Here is a 22,990-nt window from a genome sequence, read left to right as displayed (position 1 = left end):
GGGGGAGCTCAGCAGATGCCCCGGGGGCCGGGGCGGGGGTGGGGGCAGAATCACGGCGCTGGGGGTGGGTGCAGCAGCGACACCGGGCCGGGACTGGTGGGAAGGCAGCCGGGGACCTCTGCTGGGCGAAGCCTAAAAATGCCCTTTTTTCCCCGAAACGCGTGCCCTGCGGCCAGGCTGGCGGTGGGAGACCTCCGGAGGGCGCCAGCATCTCGCCTTTCCCCGCCGGGACGGGCCCCCCCATCACGGCTATCCCGGGGCTGCTGAGCCCGGGGCCGGGGGACCCCCAGCCCCCCAAACCCACAGCCCCCGGCCGCGCTCGGGGCCAGCGAGCGGGGATGGGAACTAGCCCCGGGTGGGCTCTGAACGGAGGGGGCGAGGAGGTGGGGGGTCTCGGCTGGGGCGCACTGTAAGGGAAGTGCCGGCTTTTTCCAGGGGCATGAAACCTTTCAGAAATGGGAATGACCGCAAGAAAGTGAACTATTCCTGGGCTATTTCTCCCGCCAACCCATCCATCCATCCATCCATCCATCCATCCATCCATCCATCCTCTACTCGGGTCCCCTGTCCCTCCGGCCCAGCCCCCGCTCCCCACTGCCCCATCCCGGTCTCTCTCCATCCCGACAGCCGAACCGGAGCGGAGCTTCCCCCCGGGAATATTCGGGAAAAGCCGCGCTGGGACCTCGCTCTTCCTTAGGAAGAGGCTTGGGGCTGAAGCTCCTGGGGATATGAGTCCTTCCAGCCCAAATCCCCCGGGAAGGGGGGTGCAAGGGGGTGCCCGGGCTCCGGTGACAACACCCCGGGGGATCGCGGCTCCCGCAGCCCGGCAGCGGCGTGAAAGCAAACCGTCGGCACCGCAACCGCTGCTTTTTTTATTATTTTTTTTTAAGTGCATCGCCGGAGGCAAAGGGGAAAGTTGCCGGCGAGGCTGAGCTCGGGGGCCGGTGCCGAGAGGAGCGGCGTGGGAAGGGGCTGGGGAGAGGGGGTGGCTCGGGGGGGGCGGCAAGAGGGGAGCTGGGATGAAGGGATGGAGCCAGGGGGCGGCGACCGCCGCGGTCCCGGCTGTTTCATGCCCAGCTCCGTCAGCGGGGAGGGCAGGAGGGGGCAGCGGCACCCACGACCGGCACCCTCCTGCCGGGGTACTCAGAGAAACCGGGGGGGGGCGGAGGGGATGTTTTTATGGGTCCCTTCTGACAAGCACCGAAGGGAAAAATCAGTGGAAGGAGGTGGAATAGCCGGGGCAGAGCCAGCTCCTGGGGCGGCTACAGCAGCACCGGGCACCCCAGGCTGAAGCCGGGCAGCCGGCCCTTGCCTCGCCCCCCCGTCTCCGCCTGACGCCCCCGGTACCCACCGGCCCCGCCGCTGCCCCGGAGCCATCGCCGCTCGCCCCGGCCGGGCACCGCTGCCGAGGAGCCGGTGCCGCCGCCTGTCCCCGGCTCCCGGTGCCCGTGTCCCCCCCCGTCCCGGTGCCCGCTCCCTCGGAGACCTCGATCTTTAGGTGACAACTTGCCAGCGGCTCCAAAGCCGCTCCCCAAAGGCGTTTCTTTGTCTCATCTGTATTTGGGGACCAGAGAACCCCCCCGCCGTGGCTGGGACACACACACAGAGCCACAAGCTCTCTGTCCCTCCCCCACGGAGCGGGACATTTCTGACATGTGCTTCCTAGAAAGTGGAGCTGAAGCTGAAATTTTTGAGTGAAACGCAAATTTGTTCTATTTTACTGTTTCCCAGCTCGGTGCCTTCCTCTCCCTTTAGGTCTCAGCGTCTCCGAAACCGAGAACCATTTGGCAGCTGGGAGGTACCACGGTGTTAAAATAATAATAATAATAAAATCAAATAAAGACAAACAGGCGCAACCTCCCGCCCTACACCCGGGGTAACGCGCGGAAAGTACTTGAGAGCGATTCTCAGCCCTTCAATAACTTTTTTCATCGCACTTTGCGGGGTTTAGCTCAGCGCTGGAGCAGGTAGAGCAGCTCCTGCCCGGGGCGTGCTGGGCAGGGAGACCCCACACGGCTCTCCGTGTGTCCGCGTGTCTGTCTGTCCCCGGGTCCGTGTGTCCGCAGACCTGCTCCTGCCACGCACCAGGACACGGAAGGACACCCGGTCACTTCGGTCCAGGGCTCCTTGTGCCCCATGAGCCTTTGACGTGTCTCTGTAGCCCCGTGTCCCAGGTTTTGCGCAAATCTCTCCCATAACCCAAGGTTTAAATCAAAATTCTGATTATTTAAACACACACGTCCCCCAGATCTGCTGTTTCTTGCCTTTAGGTGCACGGGCACGGCGATTAGGAATTGCAAGAGGGTTTTTTCTCCTTGGACCCGCAGGGCTCTGGGGTGTCGCCCCCCGCACCCACCGCCGGGGAGGTGTGCGGCATCTGCACCCGCACAAGGCCATTTTCTGTCCCGCAGCAGAACAAACACCTCGGCCGGGCCGAGCCGAAACCCTCGGGAAACCCTGGGGCTCTGCCCGTACGGCGAGAGATTTTATTATTATTGTTGCTGTTGCCAGAAACCAGCAAACTTTACAATCCAGATGTTTTGAGAGTGTCAGAACAACTCGCTGCTGCTGCTGTTGTTCTTTATGGCGAAATCAAAAGCCACGGCCGTGGTTTATAATCCGAGAGCATCCAGCCCCGCCAAGAATGCAGGTTGCTCTTTGCTTTATACCTATCTAACCCAGATGCTCCGGTATCTCCCACTGTTGACAGCCGTTTTCTTCAAAGGCTTGTCTTCAGTGATCCATCAATTAGGATAAAAAATGAGCTCTCATTCTCTTGCATTTGTTTTGGGAAGAGGGAAATTATTTAAACAACTGTATCTCCATTAAACGAGGGAGCGAGGGTGGGGAGCAGATCCCTTTACTTTCTGAAACGGGGCGAAATGCTGTTTCCCAAAACACACGCTCTCCGGGCTACACCCCACCTCCCACCTCTCCCAAATAATTATTAGCTCCCCCGCAAACCCCGGGCACTGGGGAAGCGGCAGAGATGCGTTTCAGGGGCAGGAGGAGATGCTTTTCCCCCTCATTTTCTCACTTAGCGGGTAAAAAGACGAAGGGTGGATATTAACGCCGAGATCCACTTTCACCTTTTCTATTTCACTCCCTTTTTAAAGGCCTTGCTTCCTCCCGGCGGACGAGCACCGACCTCGGGTCCCGATTCGCAGACACCCGCCGCAGGGGCGGCCGTGGGGAGGGCAGGGAAACCCCCCCCCCCGGGGGCAAGTGGGCCTTGCCAGGGACTTTCCCCATTTTCCTCCCTAAAGGAGGAAAGGACCCTGAAGCGACCTAAAAGAAGCTGCCGCTTCAAACTCGAGCAAAATTCTGTAATTTGTGGAAAGGGAGCGATACTTACTGAGTATCAGCCAGGAAACGCAGCAGCGCCAGTGTCAGCCGCTCGCCTTTTATTGTCGCCAATTAGGCGACAATGTGTTGGTATAAAAAGGGCTGGGAGGCTTCCAGCATTCCCCATCCAGAAGGTAACTGCGATCCTTGAGGACATGTTCCTTTAAACAGCCCCTTTGCCTTTTTTATTTACAATAAACACATTTTTGTTAATGAAACCCTCGCCCACTTTGCGATCTCCCCCTCCCCTCCCCAGACCCCATAAAGCTCCAACTTTGCATATCTGAGCCCTGTTCTGTGGGGCTGGGTCCTTCGGGGGTCCCAGGGTCAGGCTGGGGGCAGCAGGGTCATTGTATAGCCATCATGGGTCAATAAGCAACTGGTCAGGCTCTCAATCCACATCAGGCCTTGAAGAGGACTGGGAAATGGGAGAATCCATTCATAATAATAATAAACTTGTCAATCAATAACAGGCAGGAGAAATACTTTGTAAAAGGTAAAAAAAAAAAAAAAGTTTTTTTTTTTTTTCCTTTTAAAGTTTGACAACATGAAACTTTACACAGTTTAAAAATGCTCCGAGGGTATTTGTCTGTCGCGAAGGAATTTCAAATTGCAGTGGCTTTAAACATAACACTTAAAATTTAAGAAATAAGTGTCGTAGGTGTGAGTGCCATTTAAATAAGAATTAATAAATGTTTCCCAAAGAATATAAAACGCTCTTTGAGGGAAAAGGCAATATCCAAGGCCATTCTCTGTCTTATGAAAAGACTGAAAAATTGATGGATTTTTGCATCGCCTTTAATTTCTACTGAGACCAGCACTTATTGAATGGCAAGGAAAAGTTTTGTTTTAAGCTTATCTTAGCAACAAAAATATTTTCCAGCATTCTTTTAATTCTAAACTGAACTAGCGAACAAAATCCTGCATTAGTAGTAAATCAATGGTTAGACATAGTAAGAGACTTTCCCTGGCTTAACTGGGCGAGATTTAAAGGGGAAAAAAAACCCAGGAATTAAGATTGCTTCAGATGAAATTTGTTAAAGAGAGAATGTTCTGGCCTTATAATTTACTAATCTGCAAAATTTTTTTATTAGTAATTGTTGCCGTATAAAAAGAGTAAGATTAAGCAAGAAGAGTGAAAAAAAAAAACCAAATCACACCGTAATATGGGAAACATCAAACGGCGACAGAAGAATAATGCAAATTCTCTGCTGGCTTTAGGATTGAGGCATGAAATCTTCCATCTACAAACTCGTTTTTCCTCTTTCTTAGAAGTCTGGGTGTTTTGGGGGGGGGGGCGTGTTTTAAAGACGTACGCTTCTCTCTATCGCCACAAAAATAATCATTTTAAATAAGCGGGGCAAAAATAAGCTCGTTGGAGGCGGCAAGGAAATGGAGGGTCTCCCCTTCCAGCCTCCCAGCGCATCCCTCGAAGTTGCTGGGTTCGCCGGGACCCTCCTCCGAGCCTCCTCGCAAGGTTTTCTGCAGGAGAAGAATCCCTCTTGGAAGTATTTAGCTGTATTTGCTTAGGAAAACAAACAAACATATTTTTTTTCCCCAATCGGCAGTGTTTATTACTGTATAATTTCCTTCAGCTGCTCTCTAGAAAATGTGGTTTCTTTGTTAGAGGATGGTGAAAGGCTGTTTATTAAGGAAGATGGAAATAAAGCAGAAAGTTTGAAGGAGCGACCTTGGGATGTTTGAAGCCGGGGGAAGGATGGGCGCGTTTTTAGTTCCCTGAGCTGGGACCCTCCTCCCACCAGTAAAACCACGCGAAGGAGCCCCGGAGCGAACACAACTCAGCTGATGAAAAAACAACGACTCGTTCCTCCATCCCTTCGGGATCTGCTCCCCGGGACCTGCCCCGGCTTTGCCTGAAATCTCTCGGTTTTACCCCAAGCCAGGCTCGAAAGCTTTTAAACCTGGTCTGAGCAGCACCATTTGGTCTGATGCAATCTATTGCCCTTCTTAGGCCTCGCCGGTAGTTTAAACCCTGCGGTTTTCATCAGATTCCACATTTTCGATTTTTTTTTTGTTTGTGTCTTTTGTAGGTTCCCCCCCACCCCCAAACCCGCGTTGTTTTACCGGGAGGAAAAGGGAACAGCAGCAGGGATGGCCCCAGCCTGCAGCCCCGCCAGCCGAGCCCATTTTCAACCTAAACCCACTTTTCCGTCTTTGTATTTTGAAACAAAAGAGAGGGGAGCGGGATTTGCATCTTTATAAATTTTCCCGAAATGCTGCTTTTGTTTGCACCGGGGTAGCACCTAAAGGAGAAAAAAAAAAAAAAACAAAAAACAAACAAAACCCAAAACAAACAACAAAAAAACCCGAAAAGAACCCGAAAAGAACCAAGCATCGCCTAACAACGGCCCCGGCATCGCAGCGCGGAGTCGCTGCAAATTCCCCCAGCCCCGGTGCATGCGGACACGCCGCCCCGCTCCGCTCCTCTCCGCCACCGGCCCCCCAGCAGCCGCTTGTGAAAATAAAAATTAATAAATAGATAAGTTCAAATATTAGCTTAGGCTCCGGAGGATTTATTAAAATATTTTTTAATGGTCACGCAACATGCTCGGAGGTTAGATTGAGACTTGAGAAACAGGTTTTGGTAGTTTCGCTCAATATTATTGTGAATGATACATGGAAAAAAAGCTGCCCGGGAGAAGAGAGGAGAGAAATCCTGAAAAATAAGAGAGAAATCTTGAAAAATAAGAAAGAAATCCTGAAAAATAACCCTATCCCACGTGAACGAGAGGGGATATCTCTGCCTTTGAGTGCGTCTGAGAGCATTTTAGCAATCCCTGGCTGCTGGCAGCACAAAGGAGGGTCCTGGCGCAGGGAGAGCAATTTCGGAGCCACCCACCGCCCCAAAGCGAAGGAAGGTTCCGCGGGGCTGGCCCTGGCCTGGCCTGGCCGTCCGTCTGTCCTGCAGACCCGGGTGGGGTTTGGGTCTGCTTCTCCGGCTCCCTCCTGTAGCCTGTAAAATGTACCAGAGACTTTTAAAAAGCCAGTGCACCGAGTGATTTGTAGAAATATTTTCATCCCGGACAGCTTAAGTGCCTGTCAGGAGTAACTGCCTCTGATCAAAATATTCGGGTTTTAACCAGTGCCTGGTGCTGGGCTGCTTTCGGCTCCCCCAGACGCAGCGGGCTGCCCCCAGGTCTTTTACAAATTGTTTGAAATTAAAAAATAAAATAAAATAAAATAAAATCAGGATTTCAACATTTTCCTGAGCCAAAGAGTTTTTCCACACACAGCCCCCCACAGAGAGCCCGAGTCTCCCGGGGGGAGCACTAGGCCCATCCTGCCCCAGAAAGCAGTGGGAAGGTGGGCAGTCGCGGCCTCTCGGTGAGGGTTTCCAGGTGGGAGATGTGGCGGGAGCATTTGCTGAGGGGTGTCTGCTCTCTGCGGGGACACGGCCAGGCTGTCCCCTGCTTTGGGCATCTCTGTTTGGAGGGATCATTTTGGCCACCTCATTTTTGGGGATTTGTTTTTCGCAAGGAAAAAAAAAAAAAAAGTAAATAAAACGATTCCTTGCAATTGAAACAGTCCAGTTGGGGCAATATTAATTTCTAATCACTTTTTTCGTGGTAAATCTGATGTTTTCTCCCGAAGTGCCGCCTCCTGTGAGAATTCCTCCCTGCTCACTCCCTGCCCACCTCCCACCGCCACCATCTCCCCTCTTTTCCTGCGGGCACCTGCCTTTTTTTGCCCGTCTCCCCCTGTCCTCGCCCCCTCCCTGCGAGTGATGCTGAACCCGGCAGAGCCGCGGGTGAGATTTGAGGTGTCAGAGCAAACCCAGGACCCCCCCCGCGCTGGGACACCCTGCGCACCCCACGCAGAGGAGCCCCAGCCCCCCAAGCTTCTTCCTAAACGGCGCAACCCGAACCTATTTGGGCTTTTCAGGGCTTTTTAATTATTATTTTTATTTTCCCCCAAGCTTTGATGCCCTCACACCAGGTCGAACAGAAAATGAAGCACCGAGAAAACAACGTGGAAACCCCACGGGAAGCCCCAGCCGGAGCCTGCGGGATCCGCGCTGCTGCGCGGCCGCGGAAGGGGTTCGCAGCGGCTCCGGCTCCCCCTCCCTGCCCGGGAGCCCCGGGAAGGAGGCGCGGAGCCGACCCCGACCCGCGCAGGAGGAGCCCCCCCCTGCCGGTCCCGTCCCTCCCGGAGCCCCCGTCCCGCGGACACGCGTGGATACCCACCCCCCATCCCCCCCCCCCCGCGCCCCCCGTGTGCGCGTACACTTCCGCGTCAGGCAGAAACGCACCTTATCTACACCCGAGCCCACTCGGGGGGGTGCGTGGGGATTACTTTACCCCCCTTTTACTTCGCTCCCAGCTGCCCTCACCCTCCCCCAGCGAGGGCAGAGGGGTGGGAGAAGGGGGCGGGGGGGTGTCCTGCGCCTCCGGGATCCCCTGGAAATGGGGATAAAACCCCAAAACCTGATAATTTTTATTGCTTCCCGCGGAAACAACCAGCCCTGACAGGTACGAGGGAGGAATCTCCCGGTGAAGATTAACGCGAGGGACCCCCGCGTTATCGTCCTCTCCTCCCGGGGGCATTGGAAACCGCCCCCCGCCCCAGCCCTCGGGAGCAGCAGCTGGGCTGAGCTGCAAACATCCAAATATACAGATATACAAATACATAAATATACAAATACACGAATGTAGAGATACACAAATATATAAATACACAAATATACCAATGCACAAATATACAAATACACAACACACAAATATACAGATAATATATGGGTAATATAAAGATAATATACGGATATACAGACACAGATGCTGCCAGGTCTCCTGGCTGCCCCCATTTTCCGAAGCTGGGGGTGGGTGCAGCCCCTCTCCACCCCCCCAGCACAGCCCCCTTCGTCCCCAGCCCTCGCCTGGGACCCGCGGAGCGGCCCATTCCGCGGCCGCGGCCACACGAGGCCTGCGGCCACCCTCGCAAGAAAGAACCGTAAATGCCACCGTGCGCCGAAACGCCCCCCAGCTCGTCTCTATGTGAAGAAATGGGGGGGCAGGCGCTACAGCGGGGGACAGTGCCCAGCGCTGCGCCTGCGGGGGGGGGCACCGGCGGCGGTGGCAGCAGGACGCCTATGGCAGACACACGGGGCACTTCTGGAGCCACTAAACCGCGTTTGCTCATGAAGCACCACCGCATACATACACACACACATTATATATATATATATATATATATATATATATACACGGATTTGCAAAGTATCTCTATGTCCCATCTCGAGCTGCCCGTGTCCGCACAGAGACGCCAACGCACGCACCCACGGGCACATATTCCGTCTTGAACTTTCTCCATCGCCCAAATATTGCCTATTTGTGTTCCCAGTGACAGAGATTTACTGGGAAATGACGTCTCCATACATTCGCCTGTGCGCGGCTCCTCAGCCCCGTTTCCTCCTGGCCGGCGATCAGGGGGCTCCGGGTCCTCTCTAAACCCCCGCAAGCGATCGGGGACAGTTTATTGCGCTGCTGAAACTTGTATTATCTTTACTAGGTTTCCACACCCCCCCCCCATAAACCCCGACATCGGACAGGGAGATCCTCTGCCAGCTCCGTCCCTCCACCTCCCCTCCTCCAGCCTGGCAGGGAGCGGAGCTCAGCCTATAGGTAAAATGGCTCTGGCTTTATGTGGAAAGAAAAATACCCAGGATCTCCCTTCTATTTGCGAAGGGAAACTCCAGGCTGGCTGGAAGCGGGACTTTTTGTGGTCCCTCGCTGCCAGCCACGCCGACACCCGCTGCAACAAGCCGCGGAGTCCCCTAAACCGGTCACTTTCCGTCCATCGCGATGCAAACTCTCCCCCCTCCCCGCTGCCCAAACAAAGAGGAATTTGGTGTTTGTGTTGGCCGGCAGACCTTTACTCACAGGAAACTCTTGCCTGTGGAAAAGGAGGGTGAAATGTGGTGGTTTAACGCAGCCAGAGCTGGAAAACGGGGTATTTTCTTCCCGCAGCAAGGCCAAGCCTTTGCGGGGGGTGGGCGCCCATGGGTGCTGGGGAGGGGGAAACCCCTGGCAGTGCTTCCTCCCCCGGCAGAAGCCAGACTGGCACCGGGAAGCTCCTCTCCCGTAAAGGTAAATGCAAATCAGGTGATCTCCGCTCCCAAATTAAAGGCGATGTTGGAGTTATTTTAAATTTTTTTACACGCACACTCAGGAATGCGCTTCCTCCTCCTCCTCCTCTGGGATTGTTTCTAAATCGGGATCATTTGTGGTTGATTGTACATATAGTTTAACAAATTATTATTATCAAATTACTCAGATTTTGCCATTTGAACCACAAAAGAAGCCGAGGAAGACTAAAAGCAAATTTTCATGTGGGAGACAGACGAAGCTTGAAAGGCACCAGCGTGCGCTGCAGAGCTGCAGCTTCCCTTCCCCCAGAAAGGTTTCCGAGGTAACTGTTTCCCCAAAATTAGCCTCCTGAGCAGAGAGTTAAAATCCCTCGGTCCAGCCTCCGCGGCTCCACTCACTTCGCTCAAGTAGCTTCAGGTTTATAAAGAAATAGAGGGGACGGGACAATGGAGCTCCGGGCCGGGTAAGGGCTTGAGGCTTTTTCTTTTCTTTTTTTTTTTTTTTTTCCTTTCCTTTTCCCCCCTTGGAGATCGAAATCCGCAGCCCTGCTTTTGGGAAAACATCGCCTGGTTTGTGAGGCAGGAGCAAGCTACCAAATGCCGAAGAAATCTTGGGACTTAAAGTTTGAAATAAAGTTAAGCAGCGCAAAGGCATGCAAAAGAATTTCCTTTTTTATTTTTCTCTCTTCTTTTTTTTTTTTTTTTTTTTTTAAAGAAAGAGTTTGGAAGAAAAAGATGCGAAATGAATAAAGAACGTGTGTGAGTAAAAAAAAAAATATATATAAATATCTTTGCATTGCTTTTATTTGCACATATTGCCGATGTTATTGTTGATACCGCGTTCCAGCCCGTGCTCATTCCAGATAATAAATACAGTAATTGGCAATTAATAAGCATTCCGCTCCGGGTTGAAGGATGAATTGTTGCGGAGTCAATCGTTTTGAACAACTCGCTTAGAGTAATATCTTTCACGCTTTATTAAATCTATATGTACACACACCCATCCCCGAGGAATCCGGGCAGATTTGGGAAGGCGCAGCAACCTCTCTTAAAACGTGAATAATAATAATAATAATAAAAAAAAGGTAAAACGCGGAAACAAAGCGGAGGCACCCGCGCTACCACCACCTCGAAAATACAGCGCGATTTGTAATTTTATCTTATTTTTATTTTTTTTAAGGAAAAAAATAGGAAAAAAAAAAAAACCAAACCAAACCAAGGCTGCCTCTATTGTGTTGCGGCGGAGCCGCGGGCACGCCCGGGAGCGGAGCTGCGCGGTGCTTGCGCGGCCCGCCCCGGGGTTTATGAGGTTTTTGCGCGGGGGTGTGCGTGTGAAATGTTGGGGTTTTATGACATCACAGGGCCGGAGTGCCCAATCAGCTGGCGGGTGGCGGGGACGGCTCGGTGGGGTGTTCCCTAGAATATACCGTCCGCGGCGGCGGGGCCGCGAGTGCGGAGCCCGGGGAAGGTGGGAGCCGCACGGAGCCCCGGGGCTCCCCCACCTCCCGGACTCCCCCCTCCGCTCGCATTTTTCCTTCCCCCTCCCTCGTCCTTTTGTTTGCTTAAGCATCTCAATGGCTTTGCACAGCAAAGGGGGGGTCTGTGCTTGTTGATTCCCCCCCACCCCGTCCCCCTCCCCCAAAAAAAGATTATTTTTGAAGTGGAAGGTGGGGTGCGCGGCCGCGGGGTGGGAGCTGGCCGGGGGGAGCCCGGAGGATGCAAGATGTTTGACTTCTTTATTTTTCTTTCTTTTTTTTTTTTTGCTGGGGAGGGGGAAGACGAGGAGTCAAGCCCCGGTACAGGCGGAGGAACTGGGTGTTTGGAAGATGTTGCAAACCATTGACTGGAGCGTTTGAAAGGGAGATCGACCGCTTTGGCTTTTTTTTTTTGGTTTTTTTCCCCTCTTTTTTTTTTTTTTTTTTTTTCCCTCCCCTCCCCCCTTCCCCACCTCTCCGGAGGGGTAGGGATGTGTGTGATCAGGGAGTGGAAACAAATATGTCCTTATTTTCAAAGCCCCCTTTGAAAGAGACAAAGTAAATGCTCTTTGCAAAATGTTCCTGACCTGCGAAGGGACCTTCGGAATTGTTCCAGCCACCATGGATTACAATGGGGAAGCCAGGCCGGGGGATTTTCATGCTGGCTATCAAGAAATCGAAGGGATAAACTTGGGATACTTACAGATCAATGGCACCCAGATGTTTGCTTTGGCCCAGGTCCTCAGCGACCTGTTTAAGGATATCCCCAGGACCACCATCAGCAAGAAGATGGAAACCTTAAAGATCAAGAGCCGCCGCTGCGATCTCAAAGAGCTCCGGACCCTCAAAGCCATCAACTCGGTGCCCACCCGCGCGGTGAAATGCTCCCTCATCTCCAAGGCGGACCTGGAGGCTCTCTGCACCTCCTGCAAGAGCCTCAGCCCCCGCAGGAGGAAGAGGAAGAGGAAGAGCAAGAGGAGGGAGCAGCTGCTGCTGCCGGCCCCGGGGGAGCTCTTCCCCTGCCCCCGGCCCCAGCTCCTGCCGTCCTGCCGAGCCGGGGGGTGCTGCGCCCCCGCCGCCCCCCCCCGCCCCAAGCTGCCCCCAGCTTTCCCCAGGCCGCGCTCGGCGCCGGCCGCGCTTCTCCCGCAGCCCTTCCACCGGGCCTTCCCCGCCTTCCAGAAACCCCCCCGGGGCGGTCGGAGGGGCTGCGGGCTGGCGGGCCGGGGGGGGCTCTTCGCCGGGGTGCTGGCCGGGTACCCCCGCGACCTGGGGCTGCTGCACCCCGCGGCCGCGCACCCCGCCGCGCAGGCGGCCGCGCTCGCCCAGCCGGGGCGGCGCAAGCGGGGTCCCTGCTGCGCCAAGGGGCTCTTCCCGGCGGAGAAGGGACCCGTGGCCCCCAGGAAAGGCCGCTCCTCCGTCTTCCCCGGCTCCAAGCGACAGGGCACCTCCGCCGGCTACTCCAGCGACTCGGACTCCAGCCTGGACTTCGGGGGGTCCAGCCCCGCCACCTCCAGCGACTCGTCGGAGGAGCAGGAAGAGGAGGAGGAGGAGGAGGAGGAAGGGGACACCTCTTGCAGCAGCGAGGAAGGCAGCTCCTCGGAGTCGGAGAGCAGCTCGCTGTGCAGCGGGGACTCGGTGCAGAGCACCCGGTACAGGCAGGCGGCTCTGCCCCGCTTCCAGCCGCAGCCCCCCCGGGAGCCCCCCCTCGGCGAGGAGCGCCCCGCCGAGCCCCCCCCGAGCGTGGGCAAAGCCCTGCGCCCCGACCCCAACCTCCTCTTCCTCTCGCAGCAGCTCTGGGCCAGGACTTTGCGAGCATCAACTTTGGAAAGTTTGAGCCCGGCTCCAGCCCTGGGCTCAGGGGCCCAGCCGCTGCCGGAGCTGTACGCAAAGCAGGAGGCCTCCCCTTCCTCCTCCTCCTCCTCCTCCTCCTCCTTCTTCTCCTCCTCCTCCTCCTCCTCCTCCCCCCCTCCCTCCCCGAGCAGCACCCCTGGGGGGGATCCGCAACAAAAGGAGGGAGGCTTTGGGGACGCGGAGCCCTGCGCCAAAGGGAAGGATTTGCACAAAGATGCCTCGAACAATAGAGCCTCGTTAGGCCCCAGTGACCAGGCAGAGAGGCAAAGCGGAGCTTTAGCCGGGCCAGCGCCTGCCCAAGAGCCGGCCCCGGGCTCGGCCCCGCAGCCTCCGGCCCCGGAGCTGGCGGGGAGCCCTGGGCCGGCCCCCCCGGGGGAGGCGGGGGAACCCCGGCGGGAGCACTTTGACCGGCTGATCCGGCAATCCAAGCTGTGGTGTTACGCCAAAGGGTTCAACCTGGACGGGAAAAGTTTGCGGCACGGAGGGAGGACGGAGCCCTGTAAAGCCGCAGAGCTCAAATCCCCCGGCTCCAAAAGAGCAGAGAGCCCCGGCACCTTGTCAAACAAAGCTTTGAAAGGCAATGGCTCGGAAAGGAATGCCAAGCGCAGACGCCTCGCCAGAGGCGCTGAGGCAGAAAGGCAACAGAGCTCCTCTAAAGGGAGGCCACAAAAGACTCCGAGGAGGAATGCCAAAAAGGGAAACACTCATTGCAAACGCCTCGGCAGCGCCGGGCCAACCCCGCCTCGGAATTCCTTCAGCCTCATGGGCAACTTCCCCTGTATTCCCTCCCTGGTCGTGGGGGAAGATGGGGACCTGTGTCCTGCCTCCTCCCTGGGGGTCAAAAACTCCTGGGCCCTCTCCAAAACTCACCCGCTGTGGAGCTGGCACCTGGGGGGCAACGCCATCCCCGTGCCCCCCAGCCTCAAATTCCGGGGCTATAGCTTGGAGGATCTCTAAGGACAGCGGACGGCCCGGAGGAAAGGTTTACATGCAACAGATGAGAGCTGCAGGGGGGGGGCGGGAGGGGGCTGTGAGGGGCGGCGGGGTCCCGGGGCAGCGGGGGGAGCGGACCCCTCCGTCCCGCCGAGCCCCGGGGCCGCCCGAGGCGGGGGTGCCCGGGAAGGGGGGATGATGCCCGGAGGAGCCGTGCGGGTCCGGGGGGTGCGGGAGCGTTTCGGGGGGGTGCGAGTGAGTGTGTGCAGGGCTTCGGCTGGGGGGGACGGTTCCCCGCTCCGGCCTGCGGGAGGTGGATTTTTTTTGCCCGTGTACGTGCAGGGTCCGATGTTGGTTTCGCGGTGAGTTTTAAGGGACGAAGGTAAAACACGCGATCAGACCGCGGGGTGTGGGGCGGGGGGACAGTGGGGAGCGGACGGACACCTCCCCCGCCCTCTCCCCCCCCAGCCCCGCTGCCAAACGCGGTGGGTTATTCCCCGCAAAGGGATTTGGGATGAACCGCGCAGTTCGGAGCGCAGGGAAGGGGCAGAGCTCGGCCCGGCCCCGCTCCCGCCGCCCCCTCTCCCCCCCCCCGCCCCCATATACCAAAAAACCGAGGAAAGAATAGATCTAATTTCTCCCTTTTCCTCCATAAATGCATTGGATTAAACTAATAATAATCACACGCAGAGAGAAATAATGATGTCATGCAGCATAAACACTCCTTCTCCGGCCGAGTCAAGCCCGGCGAAACTGGGAGCAGCGATTCCAAATAACTATATTAATAGCAATGTAATGTTTTCTGTCTACTTAAGAGACAGGAAAAAAACACCAACTTTAAAAAGACCAGGAAATTCTGGTTGCTAAAAGAAAACAGGAGGCTTTGAGAGGAAGTTATTTGAAACTGCTGCATGTATGTTAAAAAAAAAAAAAAAAGAAAAAAAAAAGAAAAAAGTGAGTTGTTTGCTGGATAATAACCCTAACTCCTATCGCCTAAAGGTAGCAGGCCTGTAAAAGCTTTACGGGCACAAGAAATAGGATCCAGGAGCATTAGCAATAGAGTACAGATGGACAATTTGATCTCTCCCGAGCTCCAGAGTGGAATGCGGGGAAGAATGCGGAGGGAATGTCTCTCTCCTCTGCAGAGGAAATCATATCCCAGTTTAACTTTTCTTGCAAACCAGTGGCTTTGTAACTGGCTCTTTTGACTATTTCTGATGTGATTTCCACCCCGCTTTGGCATCAAAGCCCGACGGGCTCTCTGAAGTCTGCTCTGTTTTGGAAACGTTAGGCAAATCAAAGCTGATGTGGATTTTTTTTTTTTTTTTAGGGGGATGGTGGTGGTGTTTCTTTTTCTCCCTCTTCTTTGCAACAGAAAAAATCTCTGCAGCCCGCGGCCGGGGATCAGGCAGTGCCCGCTCGGGGATTTCTATTTTTCCTCCACAATGCTCCAAAAAATTGTCTCCCCCCCAAAAAAACCCCTCGTTTCACAGTGTCCTTTACTTCCCGTGGAAAAGGAAAGGAAAAGGGAGGGAAAGGAGAATCATCGCAGAGTTCAAAAAGAAAATATTCAGATCTGGCACGGCCCGTTTTCTTTTCTTTTTTTTTTTTTTTTAATTTGTTTTAATTCCATCAGTGGGTTTAAAAAAAAAAAGAAAAAAAGACATTTTTAAGGTCAAGCGTATTTTGTATCTATTAAGCGCTGTTTTTCTTGGAGATGGTGAATTGTTGCTAAAAGCAATGTTTGTTTTACTTGGGTTTTTAGCGGGTTTTTTGGTTAACTGCCTTTTTTTGTTGTTTACTTCACCCCACCTCCCGTTCCTCCCATGCTGAGCAAAAGAGGGTATTTCTTCTGTCTCCGAAATATTCAGGTTTTATGTCCGTAGCCGTGGACGGTTACCAAAAAAACCCCCCAAACAACCCCCCAAACCCTGCGAGTGTGTAGGAACGAGAAAAGCCCATTTTGGGGAGTTTGCCTCCGCAGCGCTGTCTCGGGGTGCGCGCACAGGAATCACACAAATGGGGGGGGTTCTGCCCCGCATGTCCCCCACAACCCCCCTGCCTGGCCCCCCGGGGGGGGGACCCACAGGGCAGAGCCGGGAGAGGGCAGGGGACACGCGTTGCGGGGGGGGGAACGAGCCCCTTTTCCGTGTATCTGCCGAGCCCGGAGCACGATCGTTCGCTCTCTCTCCCCCCTCCCCGATTCCCCCAAATCCAGATCGGGTTAAAAATGTATTTTCTAGGAAAAATAAAATTTTAAAATAAAGTGCGGGAGGGCGGGTGGGACGGAGCCGGTGCGGCGGGAGGGAGCCCCGGCCGCACAAAGCGGGCGGCCCCGCTCCGCGCCCGCGGAGAGCGGGCAGAAAAAAAAACCCCGAGATCCGCGCTGGGAATGAATGCTAAAAAAAAAAAAAAAAAGAAAAAAAAAGAAATATAAATATATATATATTAAAAAAAATAATATCAGCAAACCCCCAGACTCCGCAGCTCCGTCTGCCGCGGGCAGGAACAGCCAAATAACTCAGGAATATTTTTCGAAGGGATTTAATCACCTCGGAAAGTGCATGTGCGGGGGCAGCCCCGCGTGTGCGGGTCCGCGGGTATTTATCTCTGCCTATAGATGCATTGGTACGCGCGGGGGTGTGGAAATCCACGCCGTTGTGTGCACACACACAGACACTCCGCGCCCGCCCGTGTTTATCTGCTGGCACACGGACGCGTGTGGAGGTGTAGAAATGTGTATATAACGCGCGGGGGTTGTAGCAGGGCTGTGAATACAATACAAAATACCTCAAAACTTTCCACACAAACACACCTTGAATGGCTCCTCCAGCAGCAGAACCATCCCGTTCACAGCAAACAATAATGATAATAATAATAATAAATAATAATCCTCCCCGTTTGTTTTTTAAACGCGTTTCAAGGAAATTAAGCGATCAAAACAAAACAAAACAAAACAAAAAAGTAATCTTCCTAGCAATCCCCCAGCAGGAGACTGGAGAGGGGGGTGGCGATGCAGGGAAAGTAAATTGAAAAAAAAAAAAATTAAAATAAAAACAAACAAAAAAAAAGGAAAACCCAAACTATTCTCTGAAATAGCCTGTTTTGGACTTTTTTAAAATGAACAAGCCCAAGGAAGAAGCAATACCTCTGCGGGACACAATGAGCCGGGAGGAGGGAGCGGTTCGAACGATACAAACTAGTTCTGGTTTTGAGCAAAAGATCAACTCGCATCGCCAGGACAGGATAAAGGATATAAAGGCACCTTTATAATGACTTCAGTGACATTGCTTTATTTCCAAACGGGTGCAAAAGAAGCAAAAACTGATTTTTTTTTGTGTTTTGTTTTCCGTAAAAATGTTTGTCTAGGTAGGAGAAAACCGAAAATATCTTGTAAAAAAAAAAAAAAAATAAAGAAAACTTTTATGAAAGGGTGCTGCTTTAAAAAATGCAGCCTGCTTTAGACTCAGGAAAAATCTCAGCTTGGATACGGTGTGGTGCTTTGTAATCACGGTTTGTAAGGGTTTATTTGGGGGCTGGGGGTTTCAGGGACCTTTGCTCTCTCTTTGCGTTGCTGGATTAAAAATTCCCATCCGGTGGGTTTAAAAATGTCGGTCACTTCATGGGTGCTTCTCTGCTGGACCCCCGCACCCAGGGATGCTTCTGCCCAGGGATAATTTATTTTCGGGGGGTGCTGTGGGTGGGGAGGGGGGGTTATTTCCCCGGGCTGGGCACATCCAGAGGCCGATGCTGCCTTTTCCCCACACCCCGGCCCAAAACACGCGTTTAAAAATAGCCACCCAGGGGAGAAAAAGAGCCTTTTCCAGCCATGTATTGGGTTTTCTGTTTAGATTTACTGTACCTTTATTTATTTGAAGTTGTTGTAAGTATATGACGATGAAAGTGTTAATTCCTGCGTGCAATATGGAATCTAGGCTGAGAAATAAATACTTTTTTTTTTTTTTTTTACAGAACCGGCTGATATTCGGCCCTTTTTGTGGGTGCGTGCTGGGGGGGGTGGGTGGGTTGGGTGGTGGGCACCCATGTGTGTGGGAGGCGTGGGTGCTCCGGGGGGGTGCTCGCTTTTGGGGGGGTGTGTTGTGCATTTGTGCACGCAGGATGTGTGTGTGTGTGCGTGTGTGTGTGTGTGTCCACCCACGCAGGGTGTGCGCGTGCCTGCGTGCCGCGGAGGGAGCGTGTATCGGCCCGTGCCGCCGGTCTGTGTACAGCTGTGGCCCTGCACATCTGGCCGTGCGTGTTTATTGACGTGGTTTGGGAAGCACGTTCCTCCGCTCGCACCCACCCGTGGGCCTGGCACCCACGTGGGACGCGTGCGCCTGCGTGTTTGCGTGCGCGAGCGTGTCCCCGTGTGTTTGTGGCCGCGTCCTCTGCTCCACGTGGCTCCATCCCTCCGTGCCGTACAGCTGTGCGGAGCCACACGCGTGTGTCCGTCATGTGTGTGAGTGTGTGACCGCGTGTCCACATGTGTGCTTGGCTGCTCTGTGTGTGTCAGTGTTTCTGTGGGCAAGTTTTGCCCAAGTGAAACCTTTTTCCTCGACATTTAATCAGAAATCAATAGCTCCTTCCCTCTAATTTGTAGGCCAGAGAGTGTTCCCCAAACATGTGTTTCTATTTTGAGGGCCTCAGGAGTCAGTGCCCTTGTGGAAGGAGCACTTCAGATATATTTTTAAATCTCTACCAAAGGAAAAACGGCTGAAGACGGGAAGATCCTGTCGGAGCAGCCTCTGTAGAGCCAGATCCAAACACAAAACCCAACGTCGACCAGAACAAGCGACCCAAAGACTAGAAGTGGTTTTCCTCTGGGTGATGTGTTGAAAGGGGCTCAAAGTCTATTATTTCGGATGTGAGTTGGGAAGGTGGAAATTCTGACCTGGGAAGCATTTACCCGGCTCTTTCGCAGCCAGAAAGATTATCTCTCCGAACCGAGAAAAATGGAAAGAGAAACGAAACGCACCCCCCCAGTCAGGACCTCATTAGTTGTGATTAATAACTAGGTATTATTCGATTGCCACAAAATCATCTGATGACCTCGCTTCTGCAGGAGGCCAGGTAAAAACCCCTCTCCGCCCTTAAAAATCACTGAAATCCAAATTACACAAGAATATCGATCTGCGAAGCAGGAACGCGGCGCTTGAAACCTATTTGTAGCTTTTTTTTTTTTTTTCCCCCCTCCTTCTTTTCCCCTCCTCCTTTCTGGCAGGGAGGAAAGGAATCCCAGTTCAAATGACTCCCCTTTAAAAAACATTTAAAATTTCGAGAGGGGAAGCCTGGGAGCAGCCGGAGCAGGAGGCAGCAACCCCCGGCGAGACCGCACCGGGGCTAATCGCAGCCAAATGACCCCGCTATTATTATTATTATCTTTTAAAGAAGGTAATTTAATAATGACGTTAATTATCTGCAGGGACCAGCACGGGGACCTGCCGGGGACGGGGCGGGGGGTTCCGAGCCCCTCTTCAAGCCCGTAGATTTGCGGGTCAAAAACTCGGGAAGGGGAGAAATTTGCAGCAAGGTGTGGGGGGAAGCAGAGGGAAACCGCTGCATTTATTTAGTTTAGTGTCAGGGTGTTAATGATAAATTAGATAGCAGAGGAGGGGCTGAGTAAAACAGCAAGCTGTGAGAAAAAAAGCGGCGTAACCCCCTCCCAGGGCAGGCTGGGCTGGGGGCAGGGAGGGAGCGGGGGGGCCAAGCGGGGAGGGGGGTGAGGGATTAAGTGTCACTAAAGGCCTTTCATTTACCATGTTTACATGTAGTCAATAGAAGAGAATGGACAAGGGTTTATTGTGAGTTATGAGGCTCTTTCTAACTCCCATGTTATCAATATCTCCCTCCTAACAAAAAAAAAAAAAAAGCGGGGGAGGAAAAACAATAATAAAAAAAGGGCAACAAATGAGTTTGCTTCTTTAAAAAAAGAAGAAAGAAAAAAAAAAATTATCGGCCACCCTTTCTGGAAGGTGGGAGCCGGCCCTCCCGGCCAGCCCATAAAGCGCTTTGGAGGATCCTTCAGCTGTTCCGTATAAATCTACGGGCTCCAAAGGTGGAGTTTATGCTTTTAGCAATTGAAAGAAATTACCCTAAATGAGGCCATATGGGAAACTGTGCTCATCCTTCCCCCCCCTCCCCAAAACTGGCGGAGGATTTCTCCTGGCCTTTGTCAGAAAATGGGGGCTGAGGCAGCCACCCCCCGCCCCCGCCGCCGGGGCCGGTGCGCGGCTCCGGTGCTCGCCCCTGGATGGGACCGTGGGGGTGGAAAAGTGCCACGAAATCCTGGTTTCGGCGCGGCTTTCGCCACCCTGCCCGGACCCAGGCTGCGTTTGTGGGGAAAAGGGGGTGGCAGGGGGTCCCCAAAGCGCTGGGGTGACCCCCGGGGGTGTCCCCCTCATGGGGAGCCGCTCCCCCAGGAGGGGTTTGGGGATCCCGGAATGTGTGTGTGGGGCTCGGGGCGGTGTTAGCCATCTGACCCATTTTAGCCCCATTTCACCCCAGTTGCCCGTCGGCCTCCCCACTGGATCCACTCCCTTTCCCCAGGAGGATCAGGCCCCTCTGTGCTTTGGGGCCCTGTGCGCTTTGGCTATTTACCTGAAATTCCATTTTTTCCTACAGTTTTACACACTGGGCTCATCCGGCCTTTTAATCAGCTGGAAATACCAGCAACCGCCCAGGCGACTGCTTGTAATCAGCCATTCGTTACAGCGGTTAAACCCCCCCCAAAATAACCAAAGACATTGCAGAGCAGACTTGGGATCCTGCATGCGAGCGGCTCGTCCCAAAAAAAGCAGCGACCCATCGGGATGTGCTCTGGAATCAACCCTCTCTCCGGAGCATGAGGCCCACGTTTTGCTCTCTGTGGTTTCCAACACCATGAAAAACCTTCCTTGGCTCGCAGTAAAGGCCCAAGTTGAGGATTATTTTTGAACTGCTCTTTGACTTCTCATCAGAGGTGACTTTTTTTTTTCTTTTTTTTGGGGGGGGAAATATCAGAAATGCTGCTGTTAGATTTATAACTAACTTTATATATTCTTAGCTTCTCATTTGCGGATGCTGGAGTTACTTTTCCCAGTGCAGCGCAAAAAGAAGCATCGGTAACAAGGGAGAAAGATGACTCCAAAGCTACTTAAGTTTGGATTTTGGAAGCAAGAAACTCGGATGAAGTGTGCGTGGGACCAGCTAGTCCCCTGAAAGCTGTTGGGAATGTGGGGAGGTGGCAGGTCCCAGCGAGGCCAGGGATCTGGGGTGCTGCCATCTCCCCTCCCCAGCCCTCCACCAGCTGCTTCTGGCTGGAACCCCCTGAGCCAAGGTGGTTTTCTGGGAAATAGGGTTATTTTGAGTTGTGGGTGCCGGGGATTTGTCTCTTCTGCTGCCGTTCTCCCTGTTGGGCCAGTGCTCAGGTACTCCCCGATGGTTCCCAACAGCAGAAATACATAAATATGGAAGTGAATAACCTCCAACAGGGCAGGAGGGCCTGGGGGGAATGGGGAGGTTTTGGGGACATGGGCATGTGATGGGGCTGCTTCTGCCCCGCTCCGTGTCCCTCTGGGTGCCTGCAGGACCAGCGGCTCTTGGTGAACTGGAGACTCCCTTCCACCCTGCAAATAACTCCCATTCCTTACTTGCATACTTGTATTCCCCCCCCCACCGGCTAATTCCCACTTTTCTCTGCATTTATCCAGGTGGGATGCCCTTCCCTGAAAGGTGCCCCAGGGGAAATACTCATACATGAAAGCTTCTTGCACCCCCAAATCCACCCAGGGACATGGTGTGTCACCTCAGGGTGGCTGGTGGGCACCCATCACCCGTCCTGGGAGGGGGCAGGATCCGGGTGGGGACAGCGACGGGGCGAGGGGGCAGGACGATGTCACGACATCCCATTTCCTTCCTTATTTCCTTTTTTTTTAAGGACTGAGACGAGGAAACGGCGCGGGGGGAGCTGGGGAAGGAGGCGGCGATGGAGGAGCCCTGGCTGCAGCCCCCCTGCCCGGCTCAGCCCCGCCCGGGGAGCGGCACCTCGGGGGAGCGGGGCCGGGCGGGACGCGACCCTGGGCCGGCTGGAAGGGGGGTGTCACCTGGCCGCCCCCCCCCCCCTCCCCGGCCCCACTCCGTGGGGGTCCCTAACGAGGTGGCGGGGCTGCGGGGCCGGCTGGTGGCCCGGCCGGGGCCGGGGGGGGCGCTCCCCGGGTGTCAGCTTTCCCTATCTCGCCCGAAAATCTCGGCAGCCTGAACTCTGTGAACCCGGGCCGGGACCAGCTGTGCTCCCCCCAGCTGTGCTCCCCCCAGCTGGGCCGCCCGGGGGGGCCGGGGGAGAAGCCCCTTTCGGTTGGTAATGGGCTGCCCAGCAACGTCCTCCCCTGCCGGTCCCGCCGGGGGTGCGGGATGTGGGGCAAGGTGGGGTGCGGGGGTGGGGGGCACGGCTGGATGTGACCCCCCAGGGTGCGTGGCTGGGGTGTGAGCACACGGGATGAGGGTCCGGGGGGAGCAGGAGCCCGGGGTGCAGGTTGGGGTGAACGGCTGGGGTAGGGTGCAGGTCGGGATGAGGGTCCCGGGGGGGGGCAGGAGCCCGGGGTGCAGGTTGGGGTGCGAGCACATGGGGGTGCAGGATGGGATGTGGGCCCCTGGGGCGTCGGTCGGGACCCCAGAGGGGCGGTTTCGGTGCACCACCGCGATTTTGCACTATTGTACGTTTGGGTTTTAGTCCCGCGGTTACGGGGGCTGTTGTGCGCTCTGGTTCCCACTATTTTCGTTATTAATCCTTACCGCTCCGACAGTTATAATGATAATTTCAGCACGTACTCTTCCAGGAGAAGCGCTGGTACCGAGTCTTTGTAAAATACTTCTGTGGAGGAGAAAAAAAATATCTGTTAATAGCAGTTTGTGACAGAAAATCGTTTGGGCTATGCTGTCAGCATGCCTACTAATACCTGAATAATTAATGTCATACTTCTTCCCCTCTTCAAATATTAACATGTTTAGAGTCCTTGTCAAAATTGAACACCCCCTCCTTGAAATTAATTGCCAGTAGAGATAAGGAGAGGTACGTGGTTTTCAAAATAGATTTTTTTTTTTTTTCCTTTTTTCTTTGGAAATGTGAGAAAAATCTAGACAGGAAAAAAAAAAATTAATATACTGGGGGGTCCACGGTGTGTTTTCGGCTTTACAAACTTCTTGTAGGTAATAATGTGTGCAGCTGCGTTCTCTGGTTTATGGGCGTTTGTGTGCACACGTGTGCTCAGCCGCGCGCACGGAGCACGTACATCCACGTGTGCGTACG

The 22,990-nt window shown here is 54.2% G+C and overlaps 1 protein-coding gene across 1 annotated transcript; it reads left to right on the top strand.

The window, feature by feature from the left end:
- Positions 1–9,274: 9,274 nt before the first annotated feature.
- Positions 9,275–13,774, top strand: EPOP (elongin BC and polycomb repressive complex 2 associated protein). The gene has a single exon (XM_074561930.1). It carries the CDS (start codon positions 11,500–11,502, stop codon positions 13,729–13,731), a length of 2,232 nt encoding a protein of 743 aa, XP_074418031.1. The 5' UTR covers positions 9,275–11,499; the 3' UTR covers positions 13,732–13,774.
- Positions 13,775–22,990: the final 9,216 nt, after the last annotated feature.

Source organism: Larus michahellis, chromosome 18 (assembly GCF_964199755.1).
Source record: "Larus michahellis chromosome 18, bLarMic1.1, whole genome shotgun sequence".
Classification (NCBI taxonomy): domain Eukaryota; kingdom Metazoa; phylum Chordata; class Aves; order Charadriiformes; family Laridae; genus Larus; species Larus michahellis.
Note: the sequence above shows the minus strand (reverse complement) of the source record. Positions and strands in the feature narration are given on the sequence as shown.